The 20268-nt window shown below is 43.0% G+C and overlaps 1 protein-coding gene across 1 annotated transcript; it reads right to left on the reverse strand.

Annotated features, from left to right (window-relative positions):
* Positions 1-7050: 7050 nt before the first annotated feature.
* LOC119308151 (DEAD-box ATP-dependent RNA helicase 5-like) lies at positions 7051-14258 on the reverse strand. The gene is made up of 12 exons (XM_037584266.1): positions 13701-14258; positions 13482-13606; positions 12743-12850; positions 12512-12592; positions 11434-11512; positions 10462-10547; positions 10265-10389; positions 9577-9645; positions 9399-9492; positions 8454-8618; positions 8217-8309; positions 7051-7352 (listed from the first exon to the last, which is right to left on the reverse strand). The coding sequence occupies exons 1-12, from the start codon at positions 14176-14178 to the stop codon at positions 7260-7262; spliced, it is 1596 nt and encodes a 531-aa protein (XP_037440163.1). The 5' UTR covers positions 14179-14258; the 3' UTR covers positions 7051-7259.
* Positions 14259-20268: the final 6010 nt, after the last annotated feature.

Here is a 20268-nt window from a genome sequence, read left to right on the forward strand (position 1 = left end):
CACTATATGCCTAGCTTAATGGCTTTAAAGAAAGCGCTGCCAGGGAGACAACCCGGAAGTTTTAGAGAGTCATTTATTTCTGTTGAGTGCTTTCATATAGTTTAAAAAACAAAAAAAATAAAGAGGGGAACCTAAAAACTTTTCAAAAAGGAAAGTGAAAGTGAGAAAGACAAGCATTGTTGAAGTGGGAGCTAGCCTTGAACTTTGTTCATGCTCACGGAAACTTTGTGAATCTTGATTACAGAAACTTTTCATCAAAAATAATTATCCCCTTGTATAATTCCATTGTATTATAAAAATAATATGCTAAGGTTTGCCTTTAGGATGTTTACAATGCTTGTTGGTTTGTACGGTGCAAGACAGAAACGTTGGCTGTAGTGCGTAATTTTACATTTTTAACTGGAACGTCAAATGGTTCTGATTCCTTTTTCACTTTCTTACTATACAACTTGTTTAATTTTCCTAATTTTGGTAGAATTTTTGGGATAACAGAAGTATGGTGGATGTTCAGATTGCTACAGACTGTTCTGTTTTTGACAGATTCTGTTTTTAGATGCATAGTTTGCTTGTTTTGATAAATCTATCAATTTGTATCAGTGGATTAAGCCATGGAAAAGTTATACTACAGTAGACACGATGCAAAAACAAAATATGAATTGGTTTGCAACAGTAATTAGAGTGGTGGTTTGCTTTATTATACTAACGGATCTTACCGAGTTTTCTGTTGAAGTTTTGTGTGGATGTAGTGTCTAATCGAGGATGTCTCGATATAAGGAAAAGGAAGAGAGGCAAGAGTTCAAGCTTGGGGATGCCCGAGGCACCCCAAGTAAATATTCAAGGAGACTCAAGCGTCTAAGCTTGGGGATGCCCCGGAAGGCATCCCCTCTTTCTTCAATAAGTATCGGTATGTTTTCGAATTCGTTTCGTTCATGCATTATGTGCAAGTCTTGGAGCGTCTTTTGCATTTATTTTTCACTTTTATTTTATGCACCATGCTGGTATGATATAGTCCTTGGTTGATTTATAGAATGTTCATTGGACTTCACTTAAATCTTTTGAGTACGGCTTTATAGAATGCTTCATGTGCTTCACTTATATCATTTGAAGTTTGGATTGTCTGTTTCTCTTCACATAGAAAACCGCCATTTATAGAATGCTCTTTTGCTTCACTTATATTTGTTAGAGCATGGGCATATCTTTTGTAGAAAGAATTAAACTCTTTTGCTTCTCTTACATCTATTTAGAGAGATGACAGGAATTGGTCATTCACATGGTTAGTCATAAAATCCTACATAAACTTGTAGATCACTGAATATGACATGTTCGATTCCTTACAATAGTTTTGTGATATAAAGGTGGTGATATTAGAGTCGTGCTAGTTGAGTAATTGTGAAATTGAGAAATACTTGTGTTGAGGTTTGCAAGTCCCGTAGCATGCACGTATGGTGAACCGTTATATAACGAAGTTGGAGCATGAGGTGCTCTTTGATTGCTTTCCTTATGAGTGGCAGTCGGGGACGAGCGATGGTCTTTTCCTGCCAATTTATCCCTCTAGGGGCATGCGTAGTAGTACTTTGCTTCGAGGGCTAAGTAGACTTTTGCAATAAGTATATGAGTTCTTTATGACTAATGTGAGTCCATGGATATAGCACACTCACCCTTCCACTTTGCTAGCCTCTATTGTGCCCCGCAACTTTCGCCGGTATCAGAACCCATTATTTACCTTCCTCAAAACAGCCACCATACCTACCTATTATGGCATTTCCATAGCCATTCCGAGATATATTGCCATGCAACTTCCATCATCATCATATACATGACTTGAGCATTCATTGTCATATTGCTTTGCATGATCGTAAGATAGCTAGCATGATGTTTTCATGGCTTGTCCGTTTTTTGATGTCATTGCTATGCTAGATCATCGCACATCCCGGTACACCGCCGGAAGCATTCATATAGAGTCATATCTTTGTTCAAGAGTTGTAATATTGAGTTGTAAGTAAATAAAAGTGTGATGATCATCATTATTAGAGCATTGTCCCAGTGAGGAAAGGATGAAGGAGACTATGATTCCCCCACAAGTCGGGATGAGACTCCGGACTTTATGAAAAATAAAAGAGGCCAAAGAAGCCCAAATAAAAAAGAGGCCAAAGAAGCCCACCAAAAAGAAAGAAAGATAAAAATAAAAATGAAAAAGAAAAGAAAAAATGAGAGAAAAAGAGAGAAGGGGCAATGTTACTATCCTTTTACCACACTTGTGCTTCAGAGTAGCACCATGTTCTTCATAGAGAGATCCTCCTATGCTTTCACTTTCATATACTAATGGGAATTTTCATTATAGAACTTGGCTTCTATATTCCAATGATGGGCTTCCTCAAACGCCCGAGATCTTCATGAGCAAGCAAGTTGGATGCACACCCACTTAGTTTCCAGTTTGAGCTTTCATACACTTATAGCTCTTAGTGCATTCGTTGCATGGCAATCCCTACTCACTCACATTGATATCTATTGATGGGCATCTCCATAGCCCGTTGATACGCCTAGTTGATGTGAGACTATCTTCTCCCTTTTTGTCCTCACAACCACCACCATATACCACCATAGTGCTATGTCCATGCCTTGCGCTCATGTATTGCGTAAGAGATGAAAAAGCTGAAGCGCGTTAAAAAGTATGAACCAATTGCTCGGCTCGTCATCGGGGTTGTGCATGATGGGAGTATTTTGTGTGACGAAGATGGAGCATAGCCAGACTATATGATTTTGTAGGGATGAGCTTTCTTTGGCTATGTTATTTCGATAAGACATAATTGCTTGGTTGGTATGCTTGAAGTATTATTGTTTTTATGTCAAATGATAGACTATTGCTTTGAATCACTCGTGTCTTAATATTGATGCCATGATTAGACATATGATCAAGATTATGCTAGGTAGCATTCCACATCAAAAATTATCTTTTTTATCATTTACCTACTCGAGGACGAGCAGGAATTAAGCTTGGGGATGCTGATACATCTCCTTCGTATCTATAATTTTTGATTGTTCCATGCCAATATTCTTCAACTTTCATATACTTTTGGCAACTTTTTATACTATTTTTTGGGACTAACATATTGATCCAGTGCCCAGTGCCAGTTCCTGTCTGTTGCATGTTTTTTGTTTCGCAGAAACCCAATATCAAACGGAGTCCAAACGGGGTAAAAACGGACGGAGATTTTTTTTGGAGTATTTATGATTTTTGGGAAGTAAAATCAACGCGAAACGGTGTCCGGGGTGGCCACAAGACAGGGGAGCGCGCCCTCCCCCCTGGGCGCGCCCTGGACTCTCGTGGGCCACCCGTAAGGCGGTTGACGCTCTTCTTTTGCCGCAAGAAAGCTAATTTTATGATAAAGATCTGGGTGAAAGATTCACCCCAATCGGAGTTACGGATCTCCGGATATTTAAGAAATGGTGAAGGGGTAGAATCTGAGAACGCAGAAACAGAGAGATAGATCCAATCTCGGAGGGGCTCTCGCCCCTCCCAAGCCATGGGAGCCAAGGACCAGAGGGGAAACCCTTCTCCCATTTAGGGAGAAGGTCAAGGAAGAAGAAGAAGAAGGGGGGCTCTCTCCCCCTTGCTTCCGGTGGCGCTGGAACACCGCCGGGGGCCATCATCATCACCGCGATCTTCACCAACACCGCCGTCATCTTCACCAACATCTCCATCACCTTCCCCCCTCTATCTACAGAGGTCCACTCTCTTGCAACCCGTTGTACCCTCTACTTGGACATGGTGCTTTATGCTTCATATTATTTTCCAATGATGTGTTGCCATCCTATGATGTCTGAGTAGATTTTCGTTGTCCTATTGGTTGTTGATGAATTGCTATGATTGATTTAATTTGCTTGTGGTTATGTTGCTGTCCTTTGGTGCCCATCATATGAGCGCACGCGTGGATCACACCATAGGGTTAGTTGTATGTTGATAGGACTATGTATTGGAGGGCTAGAGTGACAGAAGCTTCAACCTAGCATAAAAATTGATGCATACGGGATTGAAGGGGGACCAATATAACTTAATGCTATGGTTGGGTTTTACCTTAATGAACGTTAGTAGTTGCGGATGCTTGCTAATAGTTCCAATCATAAGTGCATAGAATTCCAAGTCAGGGATGACATGCTAGCAGTGGCCTCTCCCACATAATACTTGCTATGGGTCTAGTAAAGTAGTCAATTGCTTAGAGACAATTTCACAACTCCTACCACCACTTTTCCACACTCGCTATATTCACTTTATTGCATCTTTATCTAAACAGTCCCTAGTTTATATTTACGTGTTCTTTGTTATCTTGCAAACCTATCCTATCACACCTACAAAGTACTTCTAGTTTCATACTTGTTCTAGGTAAAGCGAACGTCAAGCGTGCGTAGAGTCGTATCAGTGGCCGATAGGACTTGAGAGAGTATTTGTTCTACCTTTAGCTCCTCGTTGGGTTCGACACTCTTACTTATCGAAAGAGGCTACAACTGTCCCGTATACTTGCGAGTTATCACGTGCCGGCCCAACGCGGTGTGGCATGCTCGCCCATACTGACTTGGTAGCTATAGGATGCCCCTGTAGTTGCACGCCGAGTAGGTGTATCTTCAGCTGCCTCTGCTGATGACCTTGGGGGATGGCGCACCTTGCCGGTGCCCAAATCAGAAGGACGGGCCTGCTGTGTCCCATCCCAGCTACTGACGACAGTCGTAGGGCGGGATGGTTTGCATTTCTGACAGGCAAATTCTCTGCTTCCTTCGCGGAGAAGGAAGCCACAGGGCGTGGCGCTTCCTGGGCGGATCCGGGAAGCGCTTGCCGGGGCTTGTTGCCATGCGAAGCACTTTAGTGGGGAGAACTTGTGGACTCTGTTCTCCAAATGTCAAGTTGCCTGGCCTATGTGGCATCGCTTGCCGGGCGCCACCGTCAAGGCTAGGTCCGTCGGCCGAGGATACCCTGATTCTCATTGGGCCGACAGTTGTCGTCATAGTAGGTGCAATTGTGGAAGGAAAATCGTCTCAACTCTTGTGATTTGCACCCAAAAAATCCTCCCAAGTATTAGGTGTATAATCAACGATATTCACCTGACCAAATATGCAACTTCTTTCACGTGTCATGGGGCGAATCTATATGTCGTGGCAAGCCTTAGATCATCCCTAGTCCTAGGTGTATAATCATGGGTATGGACCATAATACTCCAAAAGATCAGGTAATAGGTGTATTCAATCCACCAGAGAGACGCATAACCTGATAACCAGCTGGCTTAGGGCATCTCCAACATCGTGCCGCAAAACGCCCGCAAACATCCGGATCGACACGTGTAGACCTTTTTTTCCCATCCAACGTTGTTCTGCATACGTGCGCGAACGCGTCCCCGAGCATCGCCCGCGCTGCATTCAATGCCGGCTCAGAGCGACACAACTAGACTAGGCGACGGGACAACTTCCTAATGCATTGAATCCGGCTGCCCGTCCGTCCGTCTGCCTGGCATTGAATAGGCACGACGGCCGAGTAACCCACTTCGGGCACCGCATTCAAACCGGCGCTTTGCCTGGCTGGCACCCAATATTAAACCACTGACACACGCACGGCTAAAATTGTACCACCTCCACTTCCCACACTCCACCGTTCACGACCACTTGCAAACCTCCACTCCAATGCGTCCCCTGCTCACAACCTTCTTCTGACGTAATGACATGATCGGCAGTGACTTTGTTTTCATAAATATGGGAGCAACTCTCGTCACCTGCAAGTGATATGTGGGAGCAACTCTCATCGGGGCAGAAGCATGAGATGGTGGCCCTTCCGAATGGCTCGCGGACCCGGTGTGCACGACACATACATGTCGGACTGCCGACGAGTTCGTCGCAGGAGAGCTCGGAGGACGACAACTGGGCGATGGAGGAGGCATCCAACAACAAGCCCGAGCCCACACTGGTCGTCAGCTTCATCATGGCACAGACGCACTTCGAGATCGTCATGGCGGAGGAGGAGGAGCCAAAATAGTCTGCGTCGCCGGGCTCCGTGTCCTGGATGTTGCAGGAGGAGCGACGGTATAACCTCCGCTCCTCGAACATCACCGACTCATGGAGAGACAAAACGTTGACGAGCAGGCGAACGAGGAGGCTGGCTGCCATGGTCGAGGAGAATCCGACGTTCGTGGATGAGTAGTGGGCGTTGTACGAGTCCATGCCTAGTGCCCGCACCATCCGTTGTGAGTGGTGGCGGCTTCGTGTCATGTAGGCAGAGCATGACGCCCTTCGACGAGACCACGGCGGAGGCGGAAACAGAGGCGACGCAGGCGGGAACAGTATCAACGTCGGCAGCTCCCACCATTCACGTCAGGCCGCAACAACTATGAGGCCAGCCAGTCCACATCTACCGTGGACCTCACCTCGACCTATGACGTCCACAGCCATGCACACCTACCGTGTACCTCACCTCGACCGGCGACGTCCACGGCCACGCGCCGGACTTTGGCGAAGAGCGGGACGTGGGAGACAGAACCGTCCATGTCCAGGGAAGAGTAGGACATGGGATTAGGATAACCTATGCTATGTTAAAAAATAATGCCATGTCCACTTCTGTAGTTTTGTTTTGCAAGATTTGTCTTATCTTTTTCATGAATTTGGTCTGATTTAAATGCAAATCATCCAGTTTGTTCAATTCGCACACATGCAAATCTTCTGATTTGTTCAATTCGGGCACATCGTTTGATGGCCATTATCCTATCCGGGTCCACGGACAGATGGTGCATCCAATTTGCGGCATGTTATTGGAGATGCTCTTTTTTTTTATATTGAATGGAAATAAACTTGGAAGCGTTGGAGATGCCTTTAGTACTGATAATGAAATTAAGTGGAAATGAACTTGAAGCGAATTATTGTCGTGCGTCTGAGTTTGCGTGTGTGTATGTGGATCTTCACGATTTTACTAAGTATTATTTTTCTGACACGTGGACAACAGGAACTTTTCCTGATGATATTTTACAATTTTATATGCCGATAACAGTGCAGCGATTCCAAGGGAACAAACACAAGTGCACCGCGGAATCACCAGCTTTGACATAATAGGCTGCCGATACTGTTTTGGTACATTTCAAGCTTTACTGTTTTTTCTTCACTTCCAAAAAGAACATAGAAACCACCCTCAGGAAAACAAAGTAAAGGATTGACCTAAATCTAAATGATACTACAGTATCGAATGAATTTTCTACTGTTGTATGACCAACACCAGCAAGGTAAGTTAGTTACTCCTCATCCGAATCACCGAATGTGATCTTTGTTGATTTAGGAGCATCTGCTGTGATTTCCTTGAAGTGGGAACCATAGATCTTTGATTCCTGCCCAAGAATAATTAGCACATTATGTAAGGTCATTCATGACAGACTGCATCCTCAATTTAAAACACTGCAGCAAATCTTAGAACAGACAGGCTTAACAATACAGCCTCCTTGAAGTAATTTATCATGAATGCTTACGATATGACCTTACAAATGCACTTTTGATCATCAGGCGATATGTTCCGACATCAAGACAGATTTTCACAGTTTTCCCAGGTGTTTGATATTTTACAATCACAATTCAAATTTTAATGAAAATTAGAAACTACTTGGAACGCATTCAGACGTAAAGTTCAACCACATAGGCCAGTAAGAAAAAGGGCAGCCCGGTGCATGTAGCTCCCGCTTGCGCAGGATCCGGGAAGGGTCCGACCACTTTGGGTCTGTTGTACGCAGCCTTTGTTTCCAGGACTTGAACCCGTGACCTCATGGTCACAAGGTTACCACTGCGCCAAGGTAGGCCAGTAAAAGATAACAAAACCAACAGAACCTTTTAGTAATATAAGAATCTTATATACTAACATCAGAAAATATGCAACATTACGAAAATTATGCATTAGTATCACATTTCAGTTAGTTATTAACCCATTCATAATTTCATATACAATTTCCCCCATGAGGAACATATCAGACAAAGCATGCTGATGTACCAGGTGGACAATCAAATATCGGCCAACATCTTACCAACTTATCATATGGTATTATTGAAACCAAAGGCCATAGGTATAATTATTTATCTGTTGATATAACTGATGTATATGTTATGGTAAATGCAGCTGTCCATACCATGTGTGTTCTTCATATGCTTAAATATAACTTCTAAAAGGAAAATATAAGATGTAAAGTTCCCAGCTAGCCACAAACCTTTTTCTTCACATGTGTGCCAAATTTTGTAAGGGCTGGAGGAACAACCTGATCAGCCTCCCGTAAAACATTGACAAGCTCACCAGCAAGTCCCTGTATATGAGATTAAAACAGCAACATTACATGAGGAGTAACTTTTAACACTTTCAAGGTTTCTCCGTCTCTAGTATATACATGAGTAACTTATAACACTTTCAAGGTTTCTCCGTCTCTAATCTATACATGATCTCAAGTTACCTTGTCCGCTTGAGTGAAGAATGTATGTGCAACACCTTTCTTGCCTGCACGACCTGTCCTTCCAATCCTGTGTACATAATCCTCCGTGGTCAAAGGAAAACTATAATTGATGACAACTTCAACATCAGGAATGTCAAGTCCGCGTGAAGCCACATCCGTCGCAATCTGCAATAATTACAATGTAGTAACACTGACTTGGTGAAACAAGAAAGCCATATAAAAAGTAATATATTGAACTAAAACCATGACAAGAAATATGGAACGGAGGAAGTACTATATAACAAACAAGGGGCAGTGGATAATGTCCAATGGTACCCTATTTCCAACATAAATATATCCATCCAAAACATTCTAATATGTACATTATGTCTCACTTTTATGTTCACATTTTAACTTTCATGAAAATCTTAACATTCTTGTGGGCTGTGAAAGAAAACGAGCCCAAGCACTCCTCTTTCTTATTCTTTTAATGTAGACTACAAACTAACAAAAGAAATCAAAAGAACTTGAGCGAACATGATTCACTCTAGTATCATGCTAGATTTTTTTTTAACTTCACGAATTTTCTACAATCATTGATTTTCACCATCTGCGCTTGGGCGCAGAAAATCCATGTCCCAGCAAACACGCTGACAAATCATAGGATGAAAAGCAAAATAAAGGATAAAATGCAAAGGATGCAATGCTGAGACTTAATATCATGATTTTGCCATACTGCCAGAACGATTATTATATTTGGTAAGCAATTCTCATAATTATATTGGTTAAGTTTATAAGGTTAATCTTTTGAAAGACATTGATAAATAGTTGAAGATATCAATAAGCTCCACAGAAGATTTCTTCAAGGTTCAACCTCAGATCGCAAAATAAGGAAGAGGTTATGTTTAAATGCTAGCCTACAAGCAAACTATTCAGGAGTACATGAAAGTCGGAGAATAAGCATACCATTAAAGGACATTTTCCTTCTTTAAATAAAGATAAGGCTTTTGTTCTATCGTGCTGAGCCTTGTCTCCATGAACAGAAACAGCTTTCCACCCCCTTCAGAATAAACATATATAGATTAAACTAAAGAAGAGGAAATATGTAATAGAAGTATTGACTTGCAGACAAAAAAAATGCTACCTTTTATTAAGCATTGCTTCTACTCGCCCAGCTTCTTTCTTGTACAACACAAAAACTAAAACCCGGTTGCTGTTGCATCAAACACAGGAAGTGAATTTTCTCAGACCCATATTAACAGTTCAGGCCAAAAAAAGGACTACAGGTAAAGTGTTATATATACTGAAAATTCAAGTTTGTGTGAAGCAATATTATTATACTCGACAGATTATCAAATAATACTAAAACTAAATATCGCATATATCCTGAGTCGTAGCATACTGCTGTTCTGAGAAGTTAGCCACAAGAAAAGATTGCTAGAGAGGAGACCAGGACAGCAATGTTTGGAAGCAGTAGAAACTGGGAAGGTAAGAGAACAGGGAAGTATGGATCCGCCAATTGTACTTGACTGCCTGCAAGATCTAAGGGGAGAAGGGTGGGGATATATGCTAGCCTCCAGACCTATGATGGAAATGTACAGGAAGAAAGGTCAAACAATAGATTGATGCGAATTGTGGAATCATTTCTTTGCCAAACTAGGAATCTGAAGTTGAAAATCTGAGAGGGGGATAGGTGGGCTAAATAGTTCTATGATTTCAAGCTGATTAGCTGACCACTGTTTCTATTTAATGACCTTCTCTAAATTGTTGCAGCTTTCATCTGTCTTGCTGATCGGCAACCAGCAGCATGTGAAATTTGTACAGCAATATACCTCTGTGCTCGATGATACTTGTCGAGCAAAGCAACTAATCTTGAATCCCGTGCTCTATCATCCAATACTTCAACAATTTGCATCACATCATGATTAGCTGCGAGATCTTCTGATCCAACAACAACCTACGATAAGGTGTCACAAGGTCAGCAACAAGCAATCAGGTATCATGAAAGGTGAAAACAGAGAAACATTACCTTTATTGGATTCGGATCCATAAACTCTTGAGCTAGCTGGTGGACAGCAAAAGGCCATGTTGCACTGAACATAACCATCTGACGCACTACATTAAGGCATTGTATATTTATGGGTCATATAGAAAAGAAAAGTTGTAGGGCCATTGATACAGAGACATCCAGAAAAAAAATTGGTATCAGTAAGCTGCTAAAGTATAGGCATTGATAAGCAGTAAACGGTGTGAATAGCCATGGCAATTCATTGACTCTTGAATGCAGTCCATGTAGAAGGTCAAAGTACCGAGTACCGACCTATTCCTTCCACACAATACGATCATCACAATTTCTACATCATACTAAACACAGCATGCTCAAACTTCATAGACAGCTTAAGTTTACAACCGAGGGTAAAATGGTAGCAAGCTTATATATCCAGCAAAAAAACACAGGTGCAGGTGCATATCTCTAGTTATTTTGTCATCCCTCTTGCGCTAATGTATGTCAACTTTTTGGCATACATGTGCTCAATACCAAACAAATAGTACTGACATGGTATGGAAAGATAACTGTTAGAAGTAGCTACTAGCTCTCACCCAGGACTCTTCTTTTCTGAAGAGACTTGTTTCACAAATGGGATTCTGTCTTGATGTGCTTCATACACACGTACACAAAAGAGCCACTACTTAGTAGGAAGCTTTATTAGATATCCATACTGCGCAACCTTGTGTTACAAGGAGGACTCTTGGTCCTTTTATAGAGTTACAGACCAACCCTACTAGCTGTCTATTGGTTGGCATTCACTAACTTTACAGCTAATGGTCAACTTGTACTTGCTTCTACTACTCTTTCTTACCAATATGCAATTATCCATAACCTGGACTAGAAACATAATTGTGACAACGTTAATACTAACAATAGCAATGATAGAACAGACCCTGCAGTTCCTGGCCCTACCCGCCCACACATACAAACACACACGGGATAGAGACTAACCCGATGATGTTTGGCTTAAAATCGCCCTGACCTCGGGTTCAAAACCCATATCCAGCATCCGATCTGCTTCATCAAGAACCTACAAAATACAAACATGTCTTAATGGGATACTTGTGAAACTCAATTCGACAATAGAGACAAAATTCAATGCAAGAATGGATGAACTAATGGTAAGCACAATATCGGCAGTAATCCCAAGAAACGCTGCAGGTGACTGCACTGCTGCCATATGCTGATTCATTATGAAACTTTTCATCATGACCACCCTGTGTTTAATTCTAGTCATTGCTGGTTAATTACATCCAAAAGAGAGAAGGGTGTGGGAAGGGGAGGTGCCTTCAGTTATTTTGTTCATACTAATTTGAGTTGTATCACCAACAGTGTTTTTACAATTATGAATTGGGCAACCAGATGGTGTTAAAGAGTATCAGCAAACCTGGAAGTTCAAGCTATGTAAATAACTAAATCAGTTTGTTAAGAATTTAGAATTATGTAAATAACTATTATCATTCTACCACCAACATTTCTTTTTTCACAATTATGAGTTGGGCACCCACATGGTGCTATGAGTATGAGAAAACCTGGAAGTTCAAGTTATGTAAATAAGTAAACCAATTTGTTAATACTATGATCAGTGACAACAGCATGATATGGTTAGGTAAAAAGAAAGTTAAACCTATGGAAATAATTTAAGCATTTTATGTCATACATAGTTATTTTACCGATGACCTATCACTCAACTATCCATGTATGGAAATTTGATTAAACCACGTGACCGTTTTCACGTACAAATGTTCAACAAAACAAGCAACCGTATGCTACAATGTTACTGGAGCCCAATCATGCACTTACTTTTCTTAACATGTATGAGCCGTGTCCTGTATTCAAGATCTTAATATAATGCAATATAGTTTCTGTTAACAGGTATGAGCCTTCTAAAAGAATACTAGAGCACAAACTCCAGAACAAACATAAAATATCACACAATGATGTTCAAGTTACGTCCGTATAAGAATTATTATTTTGCAAATCACAACCACAAATAACAAAAGAACTAACAGAAATACAGTCAACTTACCACAAAAGAAACCTCGTTAAGACGACAAACACCCATTTCAATGAGGTCTTTCATACGACCAGGAGTTCCTATGACTATTTCCTGGTAGAACAGTAACAAAATAAGCGAATGGAAGGCCAGACAACGAAAAAATTCATAAGGCTAACTCTTGGATAGGAAAAACTTCAAATCACGATATGATGAAACAATCAGTAGGGTGAGCAATAAAAAATCGAGTTTGTGTTATCTTACAACTCCAGATTTAAGGGAAGATATTTGGGGTCCTTTTGATGTTCCACCATAGAGGCACACTGAATTTATCCCGCATGGCGCACCAGCTTCAGTAAGTACATCTGCGATCTAACACAGTAATAAAGTGTAAGTCATTTCAGTATATTTAATTCCAAAGAGCCGAGTTCTTATGATAAGAATATGGCAATATCCCAGTTAGCAAAACAGCCTATCTATGACAGTGAAACTGTAGACAAAGGTTAAAACATGATTATGCGATTCCCTTTAAGCTGCTCAGAAAAGATTCAAGAGATAGCATAGCAAGTGGGGTCAAGTTGGAAAGAACTGAAAATCATAGATACGGAAAACTGCGCATAAGAGTTGACAATGGCACATGCTTAAGCACTTCAGAAAAACTGCTCCTACCAACCATTCAATATTAATGATTCTGAAAAAGTGGCAGTGGGGCTAAGTAAAAGTGTGTACAAAAAACTCCAAAAAAAACTATGCTACTGACAATGTAAGTAACATGGTCATCCTCATAAATAATTATGCCAAATCAGGGAAGCCACAAAGATATGGCTTTAACTGAAACACTTCAATGAAGAAATATAGAAAGTGCGCAGAGCATCACACGCTAGCTGTATCACGTGTCGTTATTGTTGACGCCAGTAGCTCTAATTTACTGCCACAGCAGATGAATAGCATCTACCCAAAACATTGAAAATGACAGCACAATGAACATGCGGTACAGGTTTACCTGCTGAGCAAGCTCCCTTGTTGGAGCCAGCATGAGGCATCGCGGCAACCCCTTCTTGGCGCCTTTTTCACTCAGCTTCTTCCTGACGTGCATCAGCGCCGGCACACCAAACGCAATAGTCTTCCCTGGCATAGGGAAATTACAACGAACGCAACATATTAACACGGTGAAGAGATAGGATAACGAAACAGGAGCAGAAATTGCAGAATTGTACAGTACCAGATCCGGTGGCAGCGATGCCAATGAGATCGCGGCCATCGAGGAGATACGGCCAGGCTAGCGCCTGGATGGGCGACGGCCGGTCGAACCCCTTGCAGCAGTCGAGCACCTGGGTTGGCAGCGCCGCGGCGGCGAAGGACTTGAGCGGCGCATACTTGGGGTCCGCGAACCCCTTCCCAGTCACCGCCACGCTCTTCTCCACGGACCCTCCTTGATCCGGTTCCTCTGTGGCCACCCCTCTATTGTTGCTGCTCTTGGCCTCTTCTTCCGCCGCTGCCTCCTCGGCCTCTGCCGCTAGCTTCCGCTTCTTGTCCTTCTTGCTCTTTTTATCCCTCTTTCTCTTGTTGGATAGTTCCTCCGCTGCCTCCTCGGCCTCGGCCTCGGCCGCTGGCTTCGGCTTCTTCTCCTTCTTGCTCTTTTTATCCTTCTTTCTCTGGTTGGATGGTTCCTCCTGCATAGAGAGGAGTTTGGGGTCCATGGCGGCGGCGGCGGCGGCGGCGGTGTACGAGGGAAGAGCCGGTGTTCGTGGAAGAGAAAGGAAGGCCGGGGGGAGGTTGATTTTAGGGCACTACGTGAAAATTCATATTTATGAAAAGGGAGCGGCTGGATCTCATCTCACTGTGCGTGCGTTGTGGGCTTCGCAATGTGGGCTGATATTGGGTTGCGTTCTGTGCGTTCAGCCTTGTGCCTGAGTTTATTTTTCCTTTTTTGCACATTGTGAGCAAAACACGGCCGATTCTCATTTGGCGCTCGTCAAATTATATTATTCACGAGGGAGTTTTCCAGAGCCGCAAGCTATGCATTCTTTCATCTCAAGGTACTTACATGAATTGGAAATTGTCAATGAGAAGGAGCTGAAGGTTGCAGCAGCCCAGTGGCGAGAAACACAGCTAATGCAAGTAGGCGCCCCCGAGCACCACCACTAAATCATGAAAAAATCAATGTCGATGTGACAGTAAGAGCAGGAAGGGACGGCTCTGCTGCGGTGGTTTGCCGGGATACAAATGAAAATTACTTGGGGAGCTCAACAATTGTGGTACAGGGAGTGGACATCCCATCATTTTGGAGACAATGGGCTTGTGGAGAAGCACTATGTGTAGCCGAGGACCTACTTCTCCAGCAGTTCGCGGTGGCATCAGATGCTAAACAGGTGATCGGTGATATTCAGCAGTGAAGCCAAGAAAAACATGTGGCAATCATCAAAGAAATTGAAGCTATGAGTACTTCCTTTTTCTTGTAATTTTATTTATGATGTATGGACAATAATGTAGAGGCTCAAAAGTTAGCTAGATTTTCTTTGAATTTAGCTCCGGGGCGTCATGTGTGGTTTGGCCAACCTCATGACGCGCGTGTTATTCCACATAATGTGGTCTTTGATCAATAAAGAGTGGGTTGTTACTCAAAAAAAAAACGATGCTCGTGTGTTGCAATGGGGGAAAAGAATTCATGCTTTGGAATGGAAGAAAAGAGCTCATGCTTTGTGACGGGTGAAACAAATCCGTACACACCCCTAGCAACCCAAATGGTGGATATCATCTAGAGCACAACATAGAAAACAAACTTCACCTCAAGAGATATCGACAATGAACCAGCAAAGGCGCAACAAAGGTCCTGGTGAGTCAACGGAGATGTGGATGGAGGTGTGGGCAAAGAGGAAGGAGCCGTTGACGTTGAGTCGTACGAACTCGCTAGTGAGACAACGAATTACATGCCACACACAGTGTCATGGGTGACGTCGGGCTTGAGGGGCCTTGATGTTGATAGGTGTGTGGGCCAGTGGCGTGAAAGGACCCCCTCTTCTTGTGCTTCATGGCATGCTCTAATCCACTGTACTGTCTTCATCATTGGTGCAGAGCACCCTAGGGTCATCCCCATGTATACCTCACTACCACCCCAAGCACCAAGTGGACCAATGACTAGAGCCCATGCAAGAGCTATCAAAACCAAGGTGACATCTCTCCTACTCGAGCTCTCTCTATACATTCTAGTGAGACATGGCCGCTACCTCAAAATGGGACTCTAAGTGTGCTAAGGTACAACGACCATCTCGCGGAACCAAGAGTTAAAGAAGGAACGAAGGAGGAGATACTGGCAAGCACCAAGAAGAAGGACCCTTGAGCCCCCGGAACCCCTGCTCCCAAAAGTAGCCCGAGAGCATGCAAACTCTCTGTAAAGCCCAAATCCTCCTTGGAACCTTGCCTAGAACTTCCAGCCTCGACGACCCCAAGGCATTCTTCTGCCTCCGTTTTAAGGTTAGCAAAGCAGGCAAAGAATTAGAGAGAGATTTGCTCATATCTATCCCTCTCCTTTGGAGATCAAGGCTTCCTTTGGAGAAGAGACCCATAGTGGGATCATCAAGGCCTTCCTTGTGGAGAATATCCACCCCTCAAGACTTTAATTCCTCCATGGATTTGCGAAGAACTACTTATTTACTTATTTCCTTCTGTTGATTGAGGATCTATGTGCTTGTATGGGATTGTGGAGTTAGTGGATGTGTGATTTTGTGTTCTTGTCTTTGAGTGTTTCTCTTGTTGTTCCTCTTGTGTTCTTCTTTCAACACCTCCAAGTGTGAAAGATTGAGAACCCTAGTGTAGGATAGAGAGTATGTCTAGAGGGGGGTGATTAGACTACTTGACCAAATAAAAACTTAACATTTTTCCAAGTTTAGTTGTAGGCAAGTTATAGCAATTATACCAAGTCAAGAAGACCCTACACATGCAAGTCTAAGAGTTGAGCACCGGAAAGTAAAGACTTTGCATACGAACATAAAGGAGGGATCGAAGAAATTAAATGCGATGAAGACACGATGATGTTTGTCGTGGTTCCGATAGTGGTGCTATCGTACATCCACGTTGATGGAGACTTCAATCCAGGGAGGGTAATGGATGCGTGAGTCCATGAAGGGTCCATGAAGAAGCAACCTTGTCTATTCCATCATGGCTTATGTTCACGAAGAACTAGCCACGGTTGGGTAGATCTTCACGAAGTAGGCGATCTCCTTGCCCTTACAAACTCCTTGGTTCAACTCCATAAGATCTTGGAGGCTCCCAAGTGATACATAACCAACCTAGGAGACACCACTCTTCAAAAGGTAATAGATGTGTAGTTGATGATGAACTCCTTGCTCTTGTGCTTCAAAAGATAGTCTCCCCAACACCCAATCACTCTCTCACAGATTTGGCTTGGGGAGGAGAAGGATTTGAGCGGAAAGCAAATTGGGGAAGGCTAGAAATTAAGGTTCAAATGGTTGGAATGAAGTGGCTTGATCTCAACACACGAGTAAGTGGTTCTCTTCCAGAAAACTAGAAGATGCCATGCGCGTTGCTGTGGAACCATTTGCGGCAACTATATTGTTATATATAAATTATCAGCAAAAAGATATAATATGAAGTCAATGACCTATGTAATCTAACATGATGTTTACCAACAATAAGTGACGCCTTAGAATGTGTTGTAAATAGAATTTTCCTGATAAGAACACAAAAGTATGCAAAATGAACTCCACGACCAATGACTGAATCGGAGCACTAACTATCACACCTGCAAATGAGCCACTAAATGTTATTCTGTCTAAATTCCTGAAGCCAAACTTTTGAATGACAAAAGTGAAGCACTGAAGTTAGTAATGCACTCAATATCCGAAGGAGGAAAAAAGTGACAATAATGGCATGGTTTCCTGACCGTTCCAACTCGCGATGTCTAACTGCACCAAAACTCAAAGAATAACAAAAAATTAGAGTGCATCTACTCAGTAATAATTTTGTAAATGACATTATCTGGATCTGCTAAAAGAACATGACACTACTGCAGGATGTTGCTAACGCGACACTACGATCAGAGACCCTTTGACGAAACTGTGTGCAATGCATTAATCGCAAACGGTGATGTAAAAAAACCGTCAAAAAAGATGCAAAACGTTTGCGATGGTGGATACATCAAACACGGTTCAGATTTTAGATGCGTGTGCGACGCGGGGCATATGGTTTATCCATACTAATTGTTTGCGATAAGACAGAACAACAGAAACGGGTAGCCAAATCAAGGTGTGTGCGATATAAGGCATAAAATTCGCTCCGATGAACCGTTTGCGATGAGACGGAACAACAGGAACGAGCAGCCAGATGAAGGTGTGTGCGATATACGGCATACAATTTACTCGGATGAACTGTTTGTGATTACGAAACACAAAAGAAACGGTCAGCCCGATGAATGTGTGTGCGATATATGGCATACAGTTCACTCAGATGAACTGTTTGCACTGAGCCAAGAGAACAGAAACGGTTAAACTTAACAAGATGTGTGTGATACGCGACAAACAGGTCTGCAATCGAAAATGTATGGGAAGACCGATAACAACACGAACGATTCCTGTTAACAAGCCATGTGTATTGTGAGCAAACGATTACTGGTATACAATTGTGAGTGATTGATGAAAACATCACCGACAGGTTCCATTGTTTAGTCCGTGTGTGATGTGATTTGCTCTGTTTGCACAACATCTACATACGCTCTATTTGTAGAGCATCAACATATATACTTAAAAAGACAGCGTTGCATCACCAAATTAAGCATACAATTACACAAGTGACTACACACATAACATTTCCACACACCAAAGTAAGCAATTACATGCATACTAAATTAGGAGAAACGAGGATCTAATCATCTACTTCTTGTTGCGACGATGCTTGCCATTGCTCTGCTTCCGGCTGGATCCCTGGACGTTTTGGGGAAGGAGGCACTTCCTCATGTCAATGATCCGCATGTACATCTCGTAGCTCGTGTACGCCTCCTTGGCCGCGTACACGATGTGAGCTTTGTCAAGTTTCTCCATCCAGGCCGAGTGCCAGGCACGCTTGTCCTTGTTGTAGGAATCCTTCATGTCTCTGTAGCAGGGGTCGATGATGGCCTCGGCGAGGTGAACCAGTGAGTCCTTCTCATGCTCGTTGATGCCCCAGATCTTATATTGGCCCTAGATGTCGACAAGATTCTAGCAGGCGATGCCCGAATTCTTGAGCACCTTTACATCATTGGTGATGTCCATCGTAGTGAACATGTAGTGGGGGCTGTTGAAAAACCTGGCGAAACGCTCGCAAGGCCTTGTGGCCAGGAAGTAGTGGTAGACGAGGACGTGATTGCGCATGCACATCTGGGCGATGATGACCTTAGGATGAGACCGGGCACGAGCGCGGGTATACTCGAGGTCAAACCTGACCACCTTGTACTTTTCCTCAGCAAGCAACAGTTCCATGGTGTGGATTGAGTGCTCCACCCAGACCGGGTTGTTGGTGTACACCACCGAGAGCTCCATGAACCTTCTATGGGTGTCCACCATGGCATGCATGGTGAGCTGCTGCTCGTCGTCGGCAGCCGCTCGGAGCGCCATTGGAGCCGCGCAGGATACCCTATAAGAATTTGTCATGGTGGGTATACTTCTTGCAATAGTGGGGCGTGATCGAAAGGTTGAAGAGACACAAGGGTTAAATGGCCGCTATAATAAATGGGGGCTGGCCGGCCTGTAATTGTTACGTCATGTCACCGCGTTCATAGCGGAGGATTCCAATGCACGCTTGAGAACCCCGCGCGCATTTCGTTTGACCACGTGTGGGCTCGAAGAGGTGCCAAATGTATCGTTGTGAGCCTGTTCCCACGCAACCGCACGGTTTACAGCACAAGCTTCCCACCTGGCTAGTTTGGCCACGCGTCGGCTAGAAGAGGGGCAAATCATGGGCGTTCATAGGCAAAAAGCTTTGTAAATACGAAGTGTGTGGAATGACTTCAGTCATAAGTTTACCTGTGGGTGATGAGGTCAAAGTTACACAGAAGGGTGATGATGGATATTCGAGTGAGATAATTAGTTCTTTGCTCTACAGGGCACACAGTTGAAGAAACCAACTATGTGCAATAATGTCGAAGATCGTAGTCGACTTAGCTATATAGATCGTGTGCTATGAGGTCGACAAGGTAAACACATTCGAGAATGGTTAATAAAATCTAAGTCCATTGCATATTAAGGTCAAAATAGTGCTACCAATATACGAGTCTCACACGATGCCATTTCAACGATTATATCACAAAAGCTCGAAATATTACAAGGTTCAAATTCCAGAGTTATATGGCTCAAATTTGAAGATTACAAGGTTCAAACTGATATTAGAAATGGAATTCAGCTCATCAGCTGCAAACACCCGCGTCGATCCGCTAAACATGGATATAAGAGAGATTCAAACTAATATTACCACTTGTAAGGCTAGTTTGGAACCTCACAATTTTTGCAAAGGGGTCAGCCACTGAGAAGTCATGTATAAGGTTGACACGATGACTTCTGATTACTCTGTCATCTGAAGTTCCAAAATGAAATTCAGCTTTTTTGGAGCCTATTCCAATCTGTCGCAGCCGCCGGTGCTGATCAAAAAACCATTCATTTTTGCGAAATAAATGTAGGGCAAACCTCATTACCTTCAGCACCCTTGCTCTGACAACAAAGAACCTGGCGAATATAATCTCCGGTAAGGTCCCTCGATAGGAGTTCAAAGTAATTTCTGAGAGATGCAGATCTAGGCATTCG

The sequence above is a fragment of the Triticum dicoccoides genome, chromosome 5B, assembly GCF_002162155.2.
Source record: "Triticum dicoccoides isolate Atlit2015 ecotype Zavitan chromosome 5B, WEW_v2.0, whole genome shotgun sequence".
Lineage (NCBI taxonomy): Eukaryota > Viridiplantae > Streptophyta > Magnoliopsida > Poales > Poaceae > Triticum > Triticum dicoccoides.